Source organism: Panonychus citri, unplaced genomic scaffold, assembly GCF_014898815.1.
Source record: "Panonychus citri isolate SS breed McGregor unplaced genomic scaffold, ASM1489881v1 Contig00050, whole genome shotgun sequence".
NCBI classification, from domain to species: Eukaryota; Metazoa; Arthropoda; class Arachnida; order Trombidiformes; family Tetranychidae; genus Panonychus; species Panonychus citri.
In genome coordinates, this window is record NW_026515455.1 from 237,646 (window position 1) to 262,923 (window position 25,278).

Here is a 25,278-nt window from a genome sequence, read left to right on the forward strand (position 1 = left end):
CAGAAAAATACGCTGTCTTACTTGAGAAAGACAAAGTTAGCGGAATTATGCTCCAGAAAAAAGAAATTACCAGGTTAATCAGGATCATTCCACCCATGGCTTACTTTGTCGAAAATTTCGATTCGGTTGAGGAAGTTGCCAGCGATATTCTCTTCAACTGTATGAGCTTCGTATTGTTCAAGGTTGCGGCTAATTACATAAAAACAAAGTGTCCTGGATGCAAACAACGAGGAAATAACGTTGAATATGAAGTTCTCTCGCCTGCTGATCATAACTGCATTACTGTTACTCCATCTTCGCTAATTTGTGAGAAATGGTTCGAAGATCTCATGATGAGTAAAGAGCATGATAAAGAGATCCAATTGCTTTTCATCAAGATAATGAGTTTTTTCGAGAAATCTGAGCAGGAAGCTGTTAAACTTCTTCAGGTTCATTTCAATGAACAGAAATCGAATAAACTGTTCAGAGATGGCGTTCTATCAGCTTTTCATAACGAGAGATCACCTTGCTTTGAGCTTGCCTATGGTATTGATAAAGACCATCTTACTAAAGATAACCTTTTACCATCTTCTCTTCAACAGAAACGCCGACGATCGTAAACAACATCATGACGATTATGATGCTATCTATATAGCAAATCAACTTATTATCATTTAATCAACATTTATCCAATTTCGATACACTTTATATCTATATTCAATATCTTTACTTTTAAGTTCCATTATTCTTTTTTCTTTACTTTCTTTATTTTCTTTCGATCTTTGATTTTATTTCTTTATCATTATAATTAATTTACCATATAGCCGTAAAGTTGAAAACCCAAAAAAAATACAAAATTTTACAAACACAAAAAAAATTCAAAACGTAAAACGAAAAAAATAACTTGTACTCATTATAATCCTTAATAAAATTTGTAAATATAATTTATAATGTTTAATTATCGCGTTCTCACGACCAGTGAAAGAACAAATCCATCATGGAACTACATAGAAATTTCACGACAGATAGAAATAACATATGATGGACAAAGAGAAACACAATCATTGATGTCACTCATCGTAAATATTGAGAATACTTTGTTTCGAGCAATAGCTGACATTGGCTTTAGAGTCGATGATTCAGATATGATTAAGATAATGATAAGAAACGAAACTTTGGTAAAAGATATATGGATCTCTTTTCAAAGAGGGTCTCAGTTGACTAGAAACGTAATAACTAACGCGATATTCAAAGTTTGTCAATCTAATATCGAATTTCTGTTCCAAGGTCTTCTAACAGTGGATATAGTTATCATAAAAATGCCTAGTGGTGGGGGAAGTAAACGAAAGTATGGAGATACAGATTTAAATTCTTACGAAAGAAGGTCAACAAAAGCTATTATGATCGAAAGAGACGGTCTTTGCTGTGCTAGGTCTTTAGTTGTAGGCAAAGCTATTGCTGATAAGCTAGATGGGAAAGAATGGAGAAGGTTGAAAGATGATACTGGAAAGATACAGCTCGTTGCAGCTAAGAAGCTTTGTACATCCGCTGAAATAATAGCCTTTTCTAATTGTGGAGTTGCAGAACTAGAAAAATTCCAAAATATACTAGAAGGTTATCGTATAGTTGTGGTGGATGCTAAAACCTCCACAGTTATATTCAAAGGACCTGATTCTGATAAATCTATTTATCTTTTGTATCGTGATAATCATTATTACCCTACTAGATCGCTTAAAGCTTTTTTAGGTTTTGATTATTTCTGCGAAAAATGCGTGAAAGGTTACCGAGAAAGATCAAATCATAAATGTGAAAGTACTTGTAAGTTTTGTTTCGGTACTCCTGCATGTACTGGAATCGATGAGATTGAGTGTCATACTTGTAATCGTTCGTTTTGTGAGACAAACTGTTATGAAAACCATGTGAAAAATAAGATTTGTAATAGTTTGCGAAAGTGTTTGGATTGTAATCGCACATTTAAATCAAAGCGACAACATGTTTGCTATAAATTTTACTGCAACACATGTAGAGAATTAGTTGAATCTAAACGTCATTTTTGCTATATGGTACAGCCGAATCTTAATAAAATTAGAAAAGAGGACTTGTCTTACAAAGCAATTGTTTATTACGATATTGAGAGTACCACTTCATCTGAAGGTATTCATACTCCTAATTTATTATGTTCATCGCATTGTTGTAGTTACTGTGAAGATAATGATAATCCTGGATGTATTCTCTGTCAAAGAAAAGATCAAGTTTTTGAAGGCCCTAATTGTGTTGAAACGTTTTGTAAATGGATTTTCAAAGATTTACGTAAAACGTTAAATGACAATGTTATTCAAATTGATTCTAGTAACCCTAAGATTTTCGTTATAGCTCATAATGGTAAAGCTTATGATTTCCACTTCGTTCTACAATATCTTAATGATAACCACATTGCTGGTACTCCTAAAGTGATTAAATCCGGATCCAAAATAATCACAATGAGTTTTGCCAACGTTAAGTTCTTAGATTCTGTTTCTTTTCTTCCAATGCCTCTAAAAGCTCTTCCAAAAGCTTTTGGATTAAACTCACCAAAAGGATGGTTTCCACATAAATTCAATTTGAATAAAAATTGGAATTACGTTGGACCCTATCCTGACATATCGTTTTACGACGTTGATAATCTTTCTCCTAAAGAAAGGACAGATTTATTGGATTGGTATAGTGAAGTTAAGGATAAAACTTTCAATTTCAAGGATGAGTTGATCAAATATTGTGCTTTGGATGTTAGTATACTACAAAGATCTTTTCAGAAGTTTAGAAAAAGTTTCAGGGAACAAACATCAATTGATCCTATATCAAGATGTATCACTATAGCCCAAGCTTGTATGGAGGTTTATAAATGTTTTTTCTTACCCCCTAAATCTATTGCTATTATTCCTTCTAGAGGATATGAACCAAGACGAAAAAGCTCCGTCATTGGTGACTTTTGGCTAGATTGGTTATCAGAAAAAAAATCAATCATAATTATAAAAGAGAAAAAAATTGGTAAATATTTTGTTGACGGTTACCATTTTGAATCACAAACGATTTACGAATTCTTGGGTTGCTTCTATCATGGATGTAAAAGATGTTATCCAAATGATAGAGAAATTGCTAGTACTACTTGGCTTAATAAGTCAATGGATACGCTATATTTCAATACAATGAAAAAGCTGGAAGATTTAAAAACTCTTGGTTATGACATCGAGATAATATGGGAGTGTCAATTTCATGAAAATGAAATGAAAGATAAAAAAATGATTGATCGGTATGAAAAGTATCTACAGGATAAACGTAACAGAAAACCACCTCTTAATCCTCGTGATGCTTTTTTTGGAGGTCGAACCAATGCTATCAAACTTTTTTATGAGACTAAAAATAATGAAAAAATCAGATACTTTGATTTTACTAGCTTATACCCCTACGTTGTTAAGTATTGCGCCTTTCCTAAAGGACATCCTGAAGTTATTAAATTCAATCTCGATTATGAAGGTATAGATATAAATAATTATGACGGTTTCGTTCTTTGTCAAGTTTCTGCTCCTAAGAAATTGTATTTACCGGTTCTTCCTGTGAGAGTTGATGGTAAACTTATGTTTCCTCTTTGTGTTAAGTGTGCTAAAGATAGAAATCAAGATGATTGCTTTCATTCTGATCAAGAAAGAGCATTTGTAGGAACTTGGACAACACCTGAACTCAAGAAAGCCTTAGAGAAAGGTTATGAGATATTGAAAATCTATGAAGTATGGAATTTCAGGGAACTCATCAAGTATGATAGCGTCAATAAAGAAGGAGGGTTTTTTAGCTCGTTTATGGATAAATGGCTTAAATTGAAAGTTGAATCAAGTGGTTATCCGGAGAATATTGAAACTGAATCTGATAAAGATAGCTACATTGAAAGTTATAAATCAAAGGAAGGTATCATTTTAGATAAAGATAAAATCGTTAAGAATCCATCGCTGAGAACACAAGCAAAATTGATGGCTAACAGTTTTTGGGGTAAGTTTGCTCAGCGAACAAACTTACCACAAACTGTTTACATGCATGAGCCTGCAGATTTTTTGAAAATTTTGAGTGATAGTTCTAAAACTGTGACTGATGCTTTTTTAGTCAATAATTCTACAATGATGGTTCAGTTTGAGGATAATGAAGAGTTTATCCAAGATTCTAAACATTCAAATGTCGTGATTGCTGCCTTTACTACTACTTACGCAAGGCTTAAACTCTACGATTTATTAGAAAAACTGGAAAACCGAATATTGTATTTTGACACTGATTCGGTAATTTATGTTGAGACCGATAATGACGAATTCAGACCCAAGCTAGGAGACTATTTAGGAGAGTTGACTGATGAACTTTCAGATTATGGAACAGGTTCATATATAACTAAATTTGTATCAGGAGGTCCTAAAAACTATGCTTATGAAGTTAAGGATCCTAGTTGCAGTAATTTACATTATTGCTGTAAAATAAAAGGAATTACAATGAACTATAAAGCGAGAGAAAAGTTGAATTTTGATACTATGGAGCAGCTTATTAAAAACTCTATTAGAAATCAATCTGAAGAAAAAATACATGTTGAACAACTTGTTTTCAAAACAAATAAAGAGAATCAAGTTCAATCTAATGAGTATGAAAAAGTTTATAGATTAGTCTACGATAAGAGACGTATAATTGAGCAAGATTATTCAACGCTACCTTTCGGTTATACTCTTATGTAGACTTTCTCATTGATCTAACGCTGCTATATAAAGTCCTCGTTTGGCGTCTGATTCCGTATTATTATCTCACTCTGACTCAGTAACATTATACATATTAGTTGAATAATAGTTGATCGTTAACCGATACTCTGTATTAAAATGAAGGTATCATCCAGAGCAATAATGCTAAGACATCCTTTTACAGCTTTAATCGGAGGTCCAACGGGCTCTGGTAAAACTCATTTTGTTAGAGATCTTTTGAAATACCATAGAAAGCTTATATTTATCAATCAAACGAAAAATCTCAAAGTATTATGGTGTTATGGTATAAACCAAAAAACTCATGATATTCCCGTACCCAATTGCAGCATAACATATAATCAAGGAGTTCCTAGTGAAGAAGATATAATTGAAATTTTGCCTGATGTTGTTGTACTCGACGACTTGATGAGCGAGGCAGCAAATGCAAGTGAAGTTTCAAATTTTTTTACAAGAGGGAGCCATCATCTAGGATTTAGTATTATTTCAATAGTTCAAAATATATTTGCTAAAGGTAAAGAAATGAGAAATATAAGTTTGAATAGCCAGATAATAGTTTTAATGAAAAACCGAAGAGATCTCAAACAGATAAATGCACTTGGTCAACAACTTTTCCCTTCAAAAGTGAAGAACTTCATGTCAGTGTATACCGACGCTACAAAGCAACCATATAGTTATCTTTTAATAGATACGACTCAGCAAACTCCAGAAGAATTGAGATTAAGAACTAATATAATCCCTTCAACAAAAGACGAACAAACTGTATACACAATCTGAAGATGTCTAAGAATCTAGAATTCTGTCTCGATTTATTTAAAACAACAAGTATATCAACTTCAAACTGTACTAAACTCAAAATAATAAAGTTGCTTAATTGTAACCAATATCTACATGCTGCTTTACATGAAATTACGATGAACTTACTCTTAGGAAACTTAACATTATCGGACGAGCAAAAGAAGCAGCTTAAACCTCTAAAAGGTTCATTTATGGTCTGTCTAAAAAGAGTAAGAATAGAAAAAAAGTAAATTCTCGACTTTTAAATGATTATATAAAGTATCTTCGGATCCTAGGACCTTCATTAGAAAAAGTTCTCTCATCTTAATCATGTTTAGAAAAACAGTTGTTACCCCAGAATACGATAAAGAATACGATAAAGAAGTCTCTTCGCAAAAGAAAACAAAAATTCGGTTAAGATTCAAGACACAAAACGCTGCTTCACTTTGGATGAGGTTAAATCATTAGCAAATTTATTTTCCAACTAGCACTTAAAAGTGCTATAACGAAAATAGAGATTTTATCAACAAATAATCAACCAGTGTTAGGAAGCGACATTGTTGATATATTACTCCAAGTTATAAAACAAGAAAAATACATACAAGGATTTGAACATCTACCTGTTATTCTCTCTAAGGCTAATATCGATGATATACCGAACAAGTTAATACTTAATTCTATGCAAACATCAACGGTGAACTATTTAGATAAAGCATTGTCCGAGTCAAGTTTTGATCTCAATCCTGAACAAGAAGAACTAGAAAACGACACAGATAGCCAGACAATAGAATTAGATGATCAGTCTGTGAATGAAACACCCAAGAGAAAGTATACAAAAAGAGTAAATACCCAACCGAGACGAATTTCACCAAGAACCAACAAGTGGTTCATTCCTTAAAATGAGTAATATAGAGACTCTGTTATCTTCTCACTACTACGATCCTGTTAAGCCAAGTAGTCTAGGTGGGGTTGAACCTTTATTCAAGGCTGTATCGAAACATGGTATAACACGATTACAAGTAACAAAATGGTTATCTAAACAAGATGCCTACACTCTACACAAACAAATAAAACGAAAATTCATCAGAAACAAAACATGGGCTCCTCATCAAATGTTTCAATTTCAGGCTGATCTAGCAGATATGAGATCATTAGAAAAAAGTAACTACGGTTATAAATATATTCTAACAGTTATAGATGTACTATCTAGATACGCTTGGGGTATAGCTATTAAATCTAAAAAACCAAACGAGATCGTTAAATCTTTGAAAAAAGTTTTCAGTGAACATAAACCTCTCTATCTACAAACAGATCGAGGTAAAGAGTTTGTAAATGGTATTGTTAAAGATTTTCTTGCTAAAGAAGAAGTTGATTTCTTTACCACAAGAAATCAAACAATAAAATGTGCTTTAGTTGAACGTTTTAATAGAACCATAAAAAACAAAATATTCAGATTCATGACTAGTAATAATACCAAACGTTGGGTAAACCAGTTACCTAACATAGTTACAGCTTATAATGATAGCATTCATCGTTCAATTAAAACAACTCCTAGAAAAGCCGTTAGTCTTAGAAGTGATTTATTGTTTAACAAGTCTTACGGCCAAGAAATAATGAATAAAAGACTGAATAATGATGAAAGTATCTTATTTGGAGACACAGTTCGAATTGGAAAACATCTTGGTGCTTTCAATAGAGGATATTTACCTAATTGGTCTAAAGAAACATTCAACGTTACTGGAAATATATCAGGAGATAAAAAAGATACTTTTAAGCTTAGAAATAAACAAGGAGACGAAACCCTCCAACGATATTATAAAGAGGAGATTCAAAAAGTAAACTTTAGTGCTAATAAAACATTCAAAGTTGATTCTGTTCTAAAGAAAAATTCTCTAATGGATGTTACTGGTATAAGGTCAAATGGGTTGGACTCCTCAAGGTTTAACAAGTGGATCTCGAATCAGAAATTAACAATTATAAATGATACTGATTATAATTATAATAAAACCCTGAATATGTTCTATTCATAGCGCAGATTGTCATCATCGTAATAGTCATCCTCGTGAGTATTATAAATTTGAGTTTAGGTATTGAAAGAGAATCACTTTGGATATCGCTAATGAGCAGTTGTCTTGGATATATTTTACCATCTCCTTTTGTTCTAAACAAGAAAAGTTCAGATTCTAATTTATCTAAATGATTCCGCAAAATTTTGATATTATCCTGAGAAGTGATGCTTGTAAAGAGCTCTTTCTGATAACTCTCCTGGGAGATTTAAAACCAATTAGCTAAAAGACTGAATTTATCAGGCTCCTGGAAAGTTAGTCTAACTCAAATAGTTATCCCTATTACTTGGATATCAAAAAGAAATATTACGATTAGATTTGTTGATTCTACAACTCTTAAACCGTATAGTGTATTACCACCCTTAGAAACTGTTTTTGATTGGAAAAACAACGCTAGTGACCTCATAAAACATCTTATATCTGCTGTCCAAGATGATATATTTGAAACCCAAATAGACATGTATTTCAATCCAAATGGCAAAACAATAGCTATATCACCAGGCTTGATACCTTTACAAGATGGCACCAAAGTTAAAATACTTCCAGTTTTCGACGAAGAAACGAACAAGGTGTTAGGTTTACCTCCTCTTATGGTAAATCAACATACGATCGTAAGCCAACATCCAATTATACCTTTCTTTCAAAATGAAGTTTTAACTGTTGAAACTAACATAATAGAACCTATTTGTGTTGGTGGAGGAGAGAAACAAATTTTGAACTACGTGACAGCCCTATTTCTCTAAATTTGGAAAATCTTTTTTATACAATTTGATAAAGAACAGGTTAGAAACGTAAAGATAACAGATTTAGAGGCAGTATCTATCAATATAAAGGATAATTCACGTGCAAACGCTTCATTTACAACAGGAACAACAATCGTTACACTTCATTTTCAACATGATGCGTATTGATAATCTTTTTGAGTACTATAAAAATCAAATCGCTAGGAAAGATGATAAACCAGCAAAAATTCAATCTAAAATAATCAAGTCTAGAAAGAAAAGAGCTCCTTCACAACCTGTTTCTCCTAATACTAATAAAAAGGTTATTAATAAACCTACTACTAAAAAAAGAACATTCAAGAAGAAACAACGGAGTAGTAAACAACAAAGTAATAAAAAAACTACCACAAAAAAATCAGCAAAACTTTCTAGACCAAAAGTGAAAAAATTGAAAAAGAACAACTTTAAATTTATTGACAATGTCATCAACTAAGTTACATGAAATGTTTCTTCTTCCCGAGTTGGACTTATTCAAATTACCTCCGATAACAAATCAGATTGAAAAATCATCCCAAATCTCTTTAGACCTCTAGCAGTTATTAACGCTGAAAGTCCGATAGAATTTTATATTACAGGAAACGACGACGAATTGATTTCGTTAGCTAGAACTCGTTTATATTTAAAATTCAACGTTAAATTTAAACCTGTAGGGAAAGAAAAGCCTACTGAAGCTCAATGGAAAAACTTAGAGCTTTGTCAAAACGCTCTTAATGGTATTTTCCGAGATGTAGAAGTCTCAATTGGAGACAAACAAGTATCAACATCATGTTCAACATTCAGCTATATCAGTTTTTTTCATACTTTGCTAAATAAAAGTTATTATGATAAACTAGGACCAGGAAGAGCTGCGTATTGGTTTGAAAACTCGCTTCTATTACTGATAACGTATCAACATTTAGATCAGAACCGATAAGACCTATCTTTACTGAAGATAACTCTAAAGGGATGAAGAGGGACAGGTAGTGGAGATCATTGGTGCTCTAGATTTCGATTTAGCAACCCAGTATAGACCACTACCGGATCAATTCAATCCGTATAAAGCTTTATCAACAAAAGTCTGATTTTATTTTTATACACAAGATTCGGCTTTATTCAAACCTGAATTGGCTCTCAAGGATGCTTATCTTTCTGTACATAAATATAAAATGACACCACTTATGCAATCTGCTCTTAAAAACGCCTTGAAATCAAGTCCTTTAAAGTACCCGATTACTAGAAGAGAGTAAAGTATTTCACTATACATAGTACTTCACCGAGTGGTATCATCGACAATGCTATAGTAGGGCAAATACCTAGACGATGCTTTGCAGCTTTCATGGATAATACCAGTTTTGAAGGAAGTTTATCTTCGAGCCCTTATCGCTTCAAGCATTTTAACCTCATAAAAATGTCTCTGTAAATGGTGAGCAATATCCTAGCAGACCTATTGAGACAGACTTCAGCTCGTTTTGTTGCATGACCGCTTTCAGAGGTCCATGATGTTCTCGGAGATTCAAACAATTTTAATTACGATTTTGATACATACAAAGATAACTTCCCTTAATAGCTTTTGATTTTCTCCTGATAATGCTCCTGGTAAATACGGTACATAAACACACCCAAATACGGTACGATGAGAGTTGAATTCCAATTCAAATCAGCTCTCACTTCTACAGCTACTCTCCTTCTTTTTTGCGAGTATGATAATATCATTCAAATAGACAACGTTGGTACTGTAACCACTGATTATAATTAATATTCTAAACTATATAACCACCCTATGTAACCTTAATTTTCCGTTTTTAATTAAATTCTTTTCATAATGACTACTATGGGTTGTTAATTTTTATTCATTTACGCGTTGGCTATATTGCTAATCAAAAATCTTGAGGCTTTTAATTACAATTTTAATTGATTTAATTTGTGACGATTAACTCTTCTGTTTTTATTAATTGTTGATACTAATTAATATAAACTAACGCCTCAATTTTAATTAATTAACAAGGAAGCTCTGACGACGCTCCGCCCACGGGGCGGAGCGTCGTCAGAGCTTCCTATACTACTACCATCATTCTCATTTCTTCTTATAATCATCTTACAAAAAATGCTTTTTCCCTTGAAAGAAAAAAAAAGAGCCAGAATGGTGCAACTTTCCTTACATTTCACCCTGAAAACTGTATTCAGACCTGAGTTGAGTTCCAAGTTAATCAGTATCAGATTGAACAGCCAACTTTCATTCTAACTAATTGAGGTTGATTATATGTATTTTCTGTTACATTCTCGGTGACAGGTTCATCAATCATATTCATTATCTACTAACATCTATTAACAGAAGCCGATATTGCAGGTGAAAAGAACAAGAAAGAAAAAAGTTTCAAAAAACCTCCATGAATCAATTGAGAGATTGATCTAAACTTAACTCTTTTATTTTTCTCGAAAACTCAGATTCTTCATCATCATGTTGAAATATAATTGTTTTCATAAATGAAAGTTTCAATTTGATAATCAACTGGACCATTTTCATTAGCAAGACAAGATTTTCATCATGAATAATGATAACTGAATAAATAGCCGGTTTAACATGATAGCTGCTTCTTATTCATGGTGATTATTATGATAAGTGGCTCAGTAATCATAATGAAAGATCAGGAAAAAGTTCAGCTAATCGTGAATAGAAAAAGAGATAAATACAAATAAATGAATAGATGATGATGTTATTTCTTCATCTCCATTGAATAAACATTATACACTTTTTATTGGTTCAAGTCAATTATCAGAATCTATTAAATGTAATTAGGTTAAATGTTAATCATTACAATTTAGTTATAGTACATTTAATATCGTATGAAAAGTCAATGGATTTTACTTTATATTGGATGTATTAATAGTTAGTTTAATCGTTGAAATCGCAATACAATGTAAATTATCAATGTAATCCAGTTGATCAATGATTCTAATCTTTACGTTAATCCATTCTGGTTCTTACCCGCGGCGATTCAGTCATTTCCATGATAATTGAGATTTTTTCTTATCCTTTCCAGATAAAGTTCTAGTTTTTGTATGTCAATAATTACTTTTTTGTCTCTTGGTGATAATTAGTTATTTGTGCCCAAGGATTGATTGCAAAGGATAAAAGTGGAACTTCTGATCCCTATGTAACTGTTCAAGTCGGTAAAACCAAAAAACGCACTCGAACTATGCCACAAGACCTTAATCCCGTTTGGAATGAAAAGTTTTACTTTGAGTGTCACAATTCATCGGATCGTATCAAAGTCCGTGTCTGGGATGAAGATAATGACCTTAAATCAAAGTTACGACAAAAGTTAACTCGAGAATCTGATGATTTTTTGGGTCAAACGATTATCGAAGTTCGAACCCTTTCCGGTGAGATGGACGTTTGGTATAATCTAGAAAAGCGAACAGATAAATCAGCTGTTTCTGGGGCCATCAGACTTCATATCAGTGTCGAAATCAAAGGTGAAGAGAAAGTTGCTCCATATCACATTCAATATACTTGTTTGCATGAGGTAAGAATTTCCTCTTTTAATTCTTATGAAAACAGAAAAAAATAACAAACGAAAAAAATCTCGGAAAATCTTATCCACCGTAAAAAATTACTCTCAACATCATTAATTATTTCATGGTAATGATCATGGTGATCATGATGCTCGTAACCTTGATTATTAAACTCATATAATGGAGCCATGAGATTGTTGAGTAATTTTATCTATGAAGAGATTTTCAGAATAAAATCATTGAACTTTAGTAGGCTCGAACTTTTTTTCCATCTCATTCTCTTATTATCACATTAACATGTAGAAGAAGGAAACAAGGCAAAAACATTGAGAAACTCTCATAATACTCAAGGAATCATCTGAATATTTTCTGAATTCTGTCTAATAGAGTTGAATTTATCTCTACTGTTCAGATGGCGCTATAAGAACTTTTTATTCTCAACTGAGTTTTTCGTATTCTTGCCATTCTATAAATAGAAAAGTTTCTTTTCATCAGATAGAATATGAAAGAAACAACGAAATCGATATTTTCCAGGTTACCTTTTTTTCTATCATCATATTTTTTCTCTTCTTCTCGATTTTATATTTATTTCAACCGATATGTTTTCCTCATGGTTGCTGTTCTCCTCAGGGAGGGCTAACATTATCTCTTGGAAAAGATTCTGTGTCTCATTCAGTCACCGGCTCTCAAATGCATCTTCATTTCCTTCATTATAATAATATTGAGCTTCGCTCAGTTACCTTTCAGTTTTCATATTCTAGTAATGAACATTTTCATTATGTTTTTCTGTTAATATGATGAATGAAATAACGAAGTGAAAATATCAATCGACTGCACAATATACAATTTAGAACTTTTTCTTTTTCCTCTCATTCTCGATTCTCGATAATTTTAGATTATTTTCGAATATATCATTTTCTGAGCTTATCGTAAATAATAATCTTCTTTACATTCATACATTGATTATTCTCAATCATGACAAATGATCCATAATGATGGAAATTTGAACATTTTCAATTGTCATCGAATCAAAACTCAACATTGTTCGAAAATCTAAATGAGAGTCAAACTTTGGAATTTGGCTTTTTATAAACTTAATATTCTGGTTTTAGAATATAAGAAAATTGTTCTCTTAATTATGCTAATTAATCTCCAATTGATTAGCGGGGGAAAAGTTCTATTGAGAAGATTATCCGTAATTAATTTTTTGCCTGAATTTTCTTCATACTAATCATCTGATTATTTTTTTTCTATTTCCAAATTATCAGAATATTTTCCATCACCTTTGTGAAAAAGTTAACCAAGGTGTTGTCAAAATCCCAGAGGCCAAAGGGGTAAGTTAATTACTAGATTAATATAACATTAACCTCGTTGACAAGATAATTGTTTGCAATTAACTCTCAGATATATTTCAGTTGAGAGCCTACAATTTTCTTTGTTTCCAATTGTAATGATTACCTTAATTGTGATGGTTATTGTTTTAATTGTGATAATGATCATGATCACAATTGTAGATCAATGTTTTCGTGACAAGTAATCATCAAAATAGTAGTAGATTAATAATAAATTACCAAGTTGAACAATCAGGATAATTAACAATCAATCGAGAGATTATAATCTAAGATAAATATTTTGATTGAGTTAATTAGTTTTATTCATAGACTCAATGAATGATTTGCTAATCAATTACAATTACTCATCAGACGATTTAATTATCATTATAACAATTAATCTGAATTTTTTTTTCTATCAACCTGATCAACTGTTAACTCTGATTCTAGGATGACAGTTGGAAGATTTATTTTGATTATCCTGGTCAAGAAATCGTCGATGAATTTGCAATGCGATATGGGATCGAAGTGATTTACGGCGCGATGACGTAAGTTAAACAATTTAGTTATTAATTAACTTAAAAAATGAACAAATTTAAATTAACACAAGAGAAGCGAAAAGTTAATCACCAAGATTGATAACTCATAGAATCAGGAGAGACTATGAAATCTTATACAAGCTGAACTAATATGTTTTCATGATCGTAACCAAATGCTGAGCAACTTGAAAACTTTTTCATACTTGATAATGAAATTTGATATCAGTGAAACTCAATATGAAACTTTGATAATTATTAATATGTTGGTATTAGTTAACATTGTGTCTGGTTGAAATTATGAGTATAATAAATTGTAATTAATGTTGAAATTAATATTTCAGGCACTTCCATTGTCTTTCCACTAAATATCTGTGTCAAGGAGTCCCCGCCGTCATGAGCACTCTCTTGGCTAATATTAACGCTTACTATGCACACACAGCAGCTACTTCGGCTGTTTCAGCCAGCGACAGATTTGCAGCTTCCAATTTTGGGGTAAGTTTTTTCTTTCTTGCTTTCTTGTATCATAGATATAACAATTAATATTAATTACAACTGATTTGCTTGAGTAAACTATTTCAATCGTGATTAAGGCAACAATTTATCTTTGTATGTGTAATTGATATTAATTAGATTCATCTTTAGCTACGATCAATTTAACTCTTTGGTTTTCTCAGTTCTCGATTATTCTGGTTACAATTTAAGACTACAGTTAACCTTTAATTGAAATTAACAGTTCTAACATTTACAATAAGGTTCCATTAGCTTGGAAATGATTAAAAATGTTTAGTTCATGGCTATTTGATCAACAATTTATCTTTAATTGTGATCGTAAAGTTTTAGAATTGTCGATTCTGATTTTTGGTACTTCGATGCGCTCATTGTCTTAACAGTTAGTTAAAAAAAGTACGAAACTTGAAATAAGAGAAAACTTTTCATTCATATTTAAATAAGGATTAGTTCTAAAGCCTCCGAGGTTCTGAACTTATTCCAATATTCCAAGCTGAATAACCACCCACTGTGGATATATGAATGATCTGCCAGAAGATCTGAATGATAATGATGGAGATAAAGTGATAAGTTCATTGATAAGATTCAGACTCTTTTGTCAGCTGAGAAAAAAAGTTCTGAATGAACTTTAAGCTCAAAATCAGAAAAGTTGGAAAAACTTTCAACCTCACACTAGGATTCGTTGTGATATTCACTAGACATGATTCAATGAATTGAAGGTATAGTTGCATTAAGAATATGGCATTTGAACAGTTCAATAGCTTATCTGTTATTATGTTGTCTTTTTTAAATCATCTCAAATGATTTGACAATTTTAATCCTCTTCCAAGTACAATTAGTAAAAATAATAGTTTTCTCAGTTCGATTATCGATTTGAAAATTATAGCTGATTACTATACAATCAATATAAGGCACGAAAAATTAACTTTGAAAGTAAAAACTTTCGGAATCTTTTTTCATGTAATCACAATGACAATAAATGTCATGGAAAACGGAAATGACCATTGGTCCATTATTGTAACAATCAAAATGAAAATTCATTAAATTAAGGTCAATTTTATTGAGAATCCATTTTAACAATCGACTCAAATGATTTACCGGAAATGTTCATTTCTTTGAATCAATTTGATTGCAACCAGAATCTTTTTTTTTTCAAACCAACAATTTTCAGGGTAATAATGATAATACATAAACTTTAATGTTTACCGGATAATATTAACTTGAAGTATACAAATCAAATGGTTCTGATTGAAGTAAATCAGTCATAACAATAATCATAATCTTCATGATGAGTTATAATGTTTATATTTAAAGTTCATGAATACCATGAAGTTTGTGAAACTAAATATTAATAGATTCTAATATGGTGAATTTATTATTCATTTATTATTATGTAGAAGGAAAAATTTGTCAAACTCTTGGACCAACTCCACAATTCACTTAGAATTGACCTTTCCATGTACAGGGTGAGTAAAAATATAACCTGAAACTTTTTGTTCACGAGCTTAACTTTTTACTCTATCCTTTACTACACAGAACAATTTTCCCGCTTCAAGTCCAGAAAAACTTCAGGATCTTAAATCAACGGTTGATTTACTAACTAGTATTACATTTTTCCGAATGAAAGTTCAAGAACTATCAAGTCCGCCTCGAGCCTCAACGGTCGTAAAAGATTGTGCCAAAGCCTGTTTAAAGTCAACATACGATTTTCTATTTAATAATTGTACTGAATTATATGCAAGAGAGTTTCAAGTGGACCCGAAAAAGGATGATTCCAATGACGAACCAGGACCGAGCCTTAAGAATCTTGACTTTTGGCATAAACTTATCGCTCTAATGGTCTCTGTTATTGAAGAAGATCGCAACAGTTATAATCCAGTTCTCAATCAGTAAGTTAATTCTTAATACGAACAATTAACCCAATCAACTTTATACAAATACTAAAGAACAAATTGAAAACAGTCAACAATTAAAGTGTCAATATTGTATCGACTGAGCTCATACGTAATCATGATAAGCAGATTCTCTGATTCATCAATTTATCAAAGATGATAAGTAATCCGATTGGGTGTGGACTTTTCATCGTGATTCTGTTTGTTCTTGAGGTTCAACAATTATTTAGAAAGGATTTCAAGGTGATAATGGTTATTAGCATGAAAATAACATGGATGATAAGACATAATGATAATATTTACTGTCTATCTTTTCTTGTTTATCGAACTGATTTGCTCACAGTGAAGATAAAGTTACATGAATCAGTTTACATGAAAGATTCTTATCATGATTATGATAATATTAATGATGATAAAGTTGATTGAATGATAAATGGATGTAAATATTATCCATGATAATGTTTTCTTATCTCGGTAATCTATTTTCCTATCATCTCAGATTCCCACAAGAATTGAACATTGGTCATCTAAGTGCAGCAACAATGTGGTCACTGTTTGCCTCTGATATGAAGTTTGCCCTGGAAGAGCATGAACAGCATCGTTGTTGTCGTAGTTCGGCTTATATGAACCTTCACTTTAAGGTCAAATGGTTTTATAATACCTATTGTAAAGATGTACCTCAATTCAAAGGTCAAGTTCCAGAATATCCTGCGTAAGTATTAACTCAGATTCCCTCATGAATGTCATCAGTTATTTATCTTATTCTTTATTGATTATCTTTAGCTGGTTCGAACCTTTCGTTATGCAATGGCTCAATGAGAACGACGATGTTTCCCTCGAATATCTGAGAAGTGCCTTCGAACGAGATAAAAAAGACGGGGTGAGTTCCGAATTATTCTCATGATTTATATCGTATTTTCGTCTTGACGATAAACTTGAGTTGAGATTAATTCATTTCTAACTGTTAATCATTTTGATTTTCAATCGCTCGTCCTCATGTTGGTTCGTGTGTCTTTCCTGAGTTAATTGTTTAATTATCTTACTCTTAAATTACCTTCAATTAACTTTAACTATTCTGTTGTCATTTTAATTGAGTTACAATAAATTCAATGTTAACCAATAATCATTATCGGTATTGAATTAGAAATTAGTTTCTATCCTTCATTACAAATTGTTTACTCACATTGTTATTCAATTGATTGACTATTGATGAGTTTCCATGGATTAATTTAGATTCACTTTATTTATCTCAAACAGAATCCTCAGAATTCATGATTATCTTTACCATCTCTCTTTCTGCTTCAAACTAATCATTACAATCCTGAAAATAATTGAATTGATCAGTAACAATAACGGTAAAGGTTTGTTGTTGATAATGATTATTTGTCAAGGGAATTACAGTTAATCATCTTGAATGTTGTTGTTGAATCTTAACCACCATGAATTGAATTTGTGTTAATCATATTTAATTCAACTTTCCCTTTCCAATGATTAATTGTAACAGTAACTTATAATTGTAGATTATCATCTCCATCCAATCATCTCAATTATCTTAATCTATTCACTTGTATTTACAATTTATTCACGATTAGATTATAACCAACAATAAGATAAAATTTGACCTACAATTTAAATTGTTAACAATTAACCACATAAAAAGGAACCTTAATTTAAAAGCTTATGCTTGATTGTTTAGCAATCTAATTAGGCTAATTGATAAATAACACGAAGAAAAAAATTCAATTGTAATAGTTGATTTTCATTCTCATTTAATGTGTCAACACATTGATTGTTAAATCAAAATCAATTTGATTTGTGATTAAGTTTACAATTAAGACTTTTTTGTGAATTGGAATACTAATTTCTGATTAATTTGATCATTTCAGTTCCAACAAAGCTCTGAGCATTCACTTTTCTCAAATTCTGTGGTGGATGTTTTCACACAATTAACTCAGTGTTTCGATGTAATTAGTAAACTCGAATGTCCTGATCCCGAAATCGTCAAACGTTACCTTAAGCGATTCGCCAAAACGATCGTTAAAGTTTTAACCGCTTATGCTGAGATTCTGAAGAAAGAGTTTCCAAATTATGTGAAACAAGAAAAAACGGTGAGTAGAAATTAAATTTTCAACAATTAGCAGCTTTTGGTTGCATGTTGATTAATTATTCAATCTTCCAATTACAGTCATGTATATTGATGAACAATATTCAACAATTACGAGTCCAATTGGAGAAGATGTTTGAATCCATGGGAGGTGAAAAGGTAAGCAATCAGTTGATTGTAATAATAAGTAGATATTGTTTCTGACTACACTACAGTGATCATAATAATGAGGTAAAATTGTAATGGATAAGCTGAGTGTTGATGCCCTGAGGCAAGAGTACACAGTTTACCCTCAATCCAAGTAGTGATTCAGTGGAACTAACTGATTTTCAGCCTTATGATTTAAATCAATACATACTAATTATGGAAATGATGTTTAATTGTCAATAGCTCGAAGCTGATGCTGCTAATATATTGAAAGACCTTCAGCAATCACTAAATGGAGTATTGGATGAACTGAGCGCCGTTTTTGCCAAGAGGTGAGTTTACAATTGACAATAAGAGTAAAAAGATGATAATTCAAATAATTGATTTACTAATATTTGGTTAACTTTTACCTGTTAATTGATCAGTTTGGAGCCAACAATCAAACAAAGTGTCCAAGAATTAAGTGGCTTATTGGCCCAAGTCAAAGGATCTGGTTCGGCTCAGAACAAGGCGGCTCTTCGTAACCAGCAAGATGTCGCCGCGGAAGCAGATCATATATTGGCCCATTAATGGATCTTCTTGATGGTAAACTGAGTCTGTTTGCACAATATTGTGAACGAACTGTACTTAAGCGTTTACTCAAAGAACTTTGGAAGATTGTTATTCACACTCTCGAGAAAACGATAGTTTTGCCACCAGTGTCAGAGAAAAATGTTCTTTTACAAAATCTACCCAATGCCAAGATCGAAGATGTATCGAGACTTTTCAGAAATCATGTAACTGCCAATAAACTACCGAATTTAAGTGTAATGGAGGTAAGAAATTCAATTCGAAAATTGATTCCAATAGAATTAAATTTATATTTTTCTCTTCTGACTCAATAGCTTCCACTGCAATTCGAAAAGAATTTAACTCCTCGACAATGTGCGATTCTTGATGTTGCCCTGGAAACGATCAAACAATATTTCCACGCAGGTGGAAATGGCCTGAAGAAAACCTTCTTGGAGAAAAGTCCAGAACTTCAATCACTTCGATACGCCTTATCTCTTTACACACAGACTACGGATACGCTTCTTAAAACATTTGTCACAACTCAAACTCAACAAGGTAAACGAGATTAATGACAATTAACTTACGAAGAATAAAAATTGAATAATAATCAAATTTCATTCTATTGATTTCACCTTGAATCAGATTTACCAACACGAGAAGAAGGACCAGTGGGTGATATCCAGTTACAGGTTGACCTGTTCACCCATCCAGGTACAGGGGAACACAAAGTCACTGTTAAAAGTAAGTATTAAATTGTAACAATTTACAATCAACTAATATGAAACTTTAATTTGTCTCAAAAAGTTATGGCCTGTAATGAGCTGCGTTGGCCTAATCCAAGTGGATTTAAACCCTTCGTTGAAGTTAACCTAATTGGTCCTCATCTTGGTGACAAGAAGCGGAAATTTGCAACAAAAACAAAAAGCAATACATTGAGCCCTAAATTCAATGAGACGTTTACATTGTGAGTATACATTAGATTATATTATAATAATTCATTGAGTTTATTCATAACTCCAATTACTATAATAATAAATGGGGAAAGAGTAAGAGGAAAATGATTGCCTGAGGTTATTAGGAAATCATTAAGGCAAGAATAATGAACTTTGTACAATTCATTTTTTGTGCAAGGATAAACTTTTTTCTAAGTTCACTGGTCTTAAAGTTAATTAAAAATACCGGTAATTTCTATCATTAACAAGCGAATAAAATTTACCGCTATGATAATAATTACCTTTCATTAGGGAATTTCATTGATCTGAAGTTCTGATTTGATTGAATCGTAAAAATTATTACTAATCAAGCTTAACTCTTCTTAATCTTTCAGCATGATTGGAAATGAAGATGAACCATTATCATTTGAACTCCACATCGCTGTAAAGGATTATTGTTTCGCTAGAGAAGATCGACTTGTTGGTGTGGCGATCATGCAATTAACGGACATCGTTGAACAAGGAAGTTGCAATTGTTGGCTACCTTTAGGACGAAGAGTCCAAATGGACGAAACTGGATGGACAATACTTCGTATTTTATCACAACGAAGCAACGATGAAGTAGCCAAAGAGTTTGTTAAACTTAAATCTGATGTTCGCAACGATTCAACAATCCAACAGCAATAGTTCAAGTCGATTACTGAAGACAATTAACCAGCAATCGAGAGGAGATTTAATCATGCAAATTTCTATAGACTTGAATCAGTTGGTCTATCATATTTAACCATTGAAGTGCTAAGAGTGCTGAATGAGCTTGTGACAGGTTATTTGATATTTTTTGTATTCGTTTATTGAGCCTCGATTTTTATTTCTATTGTGTTTGCAAAAACCTTATCACCTAATTGCAAATTCAGTTACAATTAATTTAAATTAGTCACGTGATAAATACCGTTAACATATTGTTATCTATTATTATGGTTATCATCATCATCTCAACACTTAAATTGCCTTAGTTAATATTGATCATAATCGTTATTTTTATTCTCGAATTTGATTTGTTTTTTCTCTCTCAATTTGTGAGCAACATATGAAATGGCTTCTTTTAAAACAAACATGATAAATCCTGATGAATTTGAATAAGATTCTGAATGAGAAACAAAGACAAGGAGAAAACTATCGATTCCAATGTTACCCTGAGTTCCAAATGTTCAAAGAAATTGTTAATTGGAATCGAGACGAAAAAAGCAATAATAATATAAACGAACGACAAAGATGAATAACAATTGATCATGAACTTGACGGAATCGGGAACAAGGAATCACAATCAACACCACTCATACACTTAAACAATTGATACTAACCAGCCCACTAAATCAACACATTTACTCACAAAGTTTTCAACAATTTAAATCATCATTAGCGCCAAACTAAAACTGGACAATGGACCAAAGCATTTGATTAATATGATCATTACTTTTTTCGCTTTTTTTATTAACTGTTATCATCTTTTCATCATCATCTTCATTAACTAATTCTTAAAATTAAACATTGGATTGATTTGATTTTAATTATCATGAACATTTAAGAAAAAAAAAACAAATTGTCCAAAAGTCTGATAATTAAAACTAATCATGATGATACACGATAATGATAGTTAATTATACAGAAATCAAAACTTGTAACTTTCTGTTTCGATCAACTTTTATTTTTATATTATGTACAATTAACCAGTTACTTGATTGTTTACTGGTTGATTAATTGTTTTATTACTAAGTCTCTCTGTTTGAATCTGTTTTCATTTTGAATCAACAATTAACAACAAATGATTTTGATTTGATTTTGTCCAATGCACTTTGATGGTAATAATTAACAAGTGTTTAATACAATATCAACTTTATAAAATATAACTCAATTCAATTAATTCATTCTTCCCGAGGTAATTAACTTCACATTTAAGAACTAAACTTGATCAGCTTTCTAATCATATAATTTAGATTTCGATATTGTATCGATTTCGACTTATATGAATGAACGATATCCATTCAAGAGGATGTATGAACGTGGTGATCTTGGTAGTTATGAAGAGATCTAATCAGAATTATTCTGACAATCTCCTTCACCTTAGACTTATTAATAGTAACTTTGAATTTGATTGTTATCACGTCAAGAGCAATCTAATCAAATCTAATCAATGATTCGTGAATTGATTGACATTTAATGAGCCGAGAAAGAACGAATCTTGTATTGGCGTGAGCACTTATTCCCTAGTATCTTAATTTGGAAAGAATACAAACTTTTAATTGTTATCGGAAGAATAAACTGTTATCAGGAAGATGAGGAAATGATGATGAAGATGATGAGGTGAGATAAGGTAAGAAGTTTTCAATACGGTTATCTTCATCTTCATCTTCATCTTTCTTTTTCTTTTCTTATTACTTTAAAGACTTCACGGTGGAGATGCTTCTCTCTCATACTCTCTCCCTATCTCCCTCGGCCTGAAATCATTTCAAGGTTTACCATTATTTAAGATAATCATCATCCTCATCTCCATCAGATTGTCCCTTAGGCGCAATCAAAAAACTTTACTTTTCTGATTCATTTGAAATTAAGTCTTGATCTAAGAAAGGTGAAAATGTCAACAATAACATTAACAACAAGTGCATTATCAACTCATTCAAAAACAATGTCAGCTAATTTAACTAATTGTGGTGTTTCAAAGTTACCGTTCAAAAGTGTTTCTCCTCTCGCAGTTTCAATTAGAGATGTTAATTATCAAACCAATCAAAGTGATCCTATTTTGTTCAATGTTAATCTTTCAATACCTTCATCCACAATCTATGGGCTCTTAGGGCCAAGTGGCTGTGGCAAGACAACGTTGTTGCGATCAATTTTGGGCTATTTAGAACCAACTTCGGGAACAATTAAATTATTCGGTTACTCTGTTGCTAATTGTAAGAAATTGATCTCAATTCCTGGTTCCAATGTTGGTTATATGCCCCAAGAAGATGCACTTTATGATTTCATGACAATCAGTCAATTGTTTCGATACTTTGGTCGAATCTATCAAATGAATTCATCAAAATTGAATCAACGAATTCGTGAACTTATTGATATCCTCGAATTACCTGATGCCAACCAAAGGATAAGTTCATTATCAGGTGGGCAAAGACGCCGAGTCTCATTTGGCTGTGCTCTGGTTCATTCGCCGTGTTTAATGATTCTCGATGAACCAACATCAGGAGTTGATCCAGTTCTCCGGGAAAAGATCTGGAAACTCTTACAGTTATTATCTTCCACTCAAGGTACAACTATAATCATCACGACTCATTACATTGAAGAGGCTCGAAGATCAAATAATGTCGGTTTCATGAGGAAAGGCTCCGTTTTACTCCAAGATAATCCTGAGCAATTAATGAACAAGATGCAAGTGAACAATTTAGAAGACGTTTTTCTAAAAATTTGTCTCAATCCCGATGAATATACCAACGGCCAATATGGTAACAATTTAATTTTATCAGCAAACGAAACTAACTCATTAACTTCAGTGGCTTCAGGTGAAAATGTCAACTCAACTAAATCAACATTTAAATCACTAATCATCTCAATGAAAACCTGGTTAACAATTTATTTTGCTTTAGTGATTCGGTTCATTAATCATGAAGCTCTTGATCCATTCACCCTTGCATTTCAATACTTTATCCCGTTAAGTCAAATATGTTTGCTCTGTATTTGTATCGGTAATCAACCTCATCATGTTCCCATGGCAGTGGTCAATCGTGACGACTGGTCAAACAGTTTATCAACAATTTATCTCTCAATGTTGAATGAAACAACTTTGGACATCAATTTGTACAATGATTTCGAGGAAGCCTTTGATTCAGCTTATTCATTATCTAATTGGGGTGTGATTGAATTTCCAACCAATTTTTCCCAATCATTTATTGATCGATTTACTTCAATGGAGGTTAATAATCAAGATATAATCAAACAATCAACAATAACCTTTCATGCTGATTTCACTGATCCGATTGTTGCAATTTCATTGGTTCGACGATTAAGAAAATCATTAACTCACTTGGTTAATGTAATGATCTCTCTCTCTTTACCTGATATTTTGAATCTTAAATTTTCATCTTTCATCGCTAATCCCCCAGTTCAGATAAAAGAAGCGATAAAATCTTCCCTTAATTTTAATGATCGCTATGAGAGAGCTGAATTATCTGGTCATCTTGATTTTATCGCCCCTGGAATGATAATCAGCATCACGTTTGCTGTTTCTTACGCAACTGTAGCATTTAACTTAATCACCGAACGAACCAATCAAACCTTTGAACGTAATTTAGTTGCAGGGGTCAGTTCAACTCAATTCTTGTTCGCTCTCTCACTGGCCAGAACTTTATTCATGATTCCATATTTTTTCTTGGTCACTTTCTTACCGATCAAATTGTTCCATATTCCAACAAATTTGAGTTCAGTTCTCCATTCAGTTCCTCTTCTCATGGCCATGAACATCTCAGGTATTACCTATGGGATGTTTCTCTCCGTTGTCTGTGATAGACTTGAATCTTGTGTCATGGTCGCTGCAGCTTCTTTGTTCATCATTATCTCAGTCTCATCAATCTTCTGGCCTTTCCAAGCGATTCCAGCTTATTTCAAATGGATCTCAGCAATTATCCCAACCACTTCAGCTTCGGCAACAATCAGGAAAATATTTTATTCCCATTTAACTTTCAATGACTATGATGCACTTCACACTTACGCTATTGTTACTTGCTGGGCAATTGTATTCTCTATCATTGGTTCAAGATACTTTAGAATCAAGTGATTTAATAACAATTAACTCAGGTAACACAATCGATTGATTCAGAAAAATATTCTGTCTGTTACATCTTTTCATGTAACATCTTAGATCATCTCTATCATTGAGTTACATGTATTCCAAGGTCATCATTACCTGAAAACAGTAATTAACTTAATTGTTAAATAGAAAATTAAGTAACAATTTGTCTAAAATCGGAAAGTTTCCATTAACTAGTCAATAGAAATCGTACCTTGAATTGATTTGATTACTTCGATGCTCCTTAAGAAAAATTTTCCATTGTCTCTTTGATTAATTTCAGTTAATTACTCTCAAGGTTCTGTTTTGATTTAATTGCCTCAACTTTCATAATTGTGCAAAACTGCGATCAATTTGATCGTAATTAAGTCTCACCAGCTAAGAAGTAATGATAATTTTAATTGTCTCTCCCGCTCATTTTGCTATTATTAATTTTAATGAAAAACATTGTAATTATTTATTTTATCGTCTAACAATTACTAAATTGTTACTGTCTGATTGTATCAGTTATGAGAAAGAAAATTAAATTATCATTAAACTTCAATTGTAAGCAAGGTGAATTTGATTTGCAATATAAA

At 32.0% G+C, this 25,278-nt stretch overlaps 2 protein-coding genes across 2 annotated transcripts in view; both read left to right on the forward strand.

Moving 5' to 3' along the window:
- The window catches only part of LOC128385659 (uncharacterized), a 79,026-nt gene extending 57,256 nt beyond the window's left edge, over positions 1 to 21,770 (forward strand). The window contains 17 exon segments of the mRNA XM_053344546.1: positions 11,443 to 11,870; positions 13,128 to 13,193; positions 13,641 to 13,738; positions 14,071 to 14,221; positions 15,634 to 15,702; positions 15,773 to 16,125; positions 16,628 to 16,840; positions 16,912 to 17,008; positions 18,015 to 18,236; positions 18,314 to 18,391; positions 18,623 to 18,711; positions 18,805 to 18,938; positions 18,941 to 19,194; positions 19,264 to 19,486; positions 19,574 to 19,672; positions 19,736 to 19,895; positions 20,259 to 21,770. Coding sequence (XP_053200521.1) covers positions 11,443 to 11,870; positions 13,128 to 13,193; positions 13,641 to 13,738; positions 14,071 to 14,221; positions 15,634 to 15,702; positions 15,773 to 16,125; positions 16,628 to 16,840; positions 16,912 to 17,008; positions 18,015 to 18,236; positions 18,314 to 18,391; positions 18,623 to 18,711; positions 18,805 to 18,938; positions 18,941 to 19,194; positions 19,264 to 19,486; positions 19,574 to 19,672; positions 19,736 to 19,895; positions 20,259 to 20,550 — 3,026 coding nt within the window. The 3' untranslated portion in view covers positions 20,551 to 21,770.
- Positions 21,771 to 22,085: 315 nt separating this feature from the next.
- On the forward strand, positions 22,086 to 25,250 carry LOC128385774 (ABC transporter G family member 23-like). Its single transcript, XM_053344687.1, has one exon. The coding sequence runs from the start codon at positions 22,496 to 22,498 to the stop codon at positions 24,686 to 24,688; it is 2,193 nt and encodes a 730-aa protein (XP_053200662.1). The 5' UTR covers positions 22,086 to 22,495; the 3' UTR covers positions 24,689 to 25,250.
- The last annotated feature ends 28 nt before the right edge of the window (positions 25,251 to 25,278 follow it).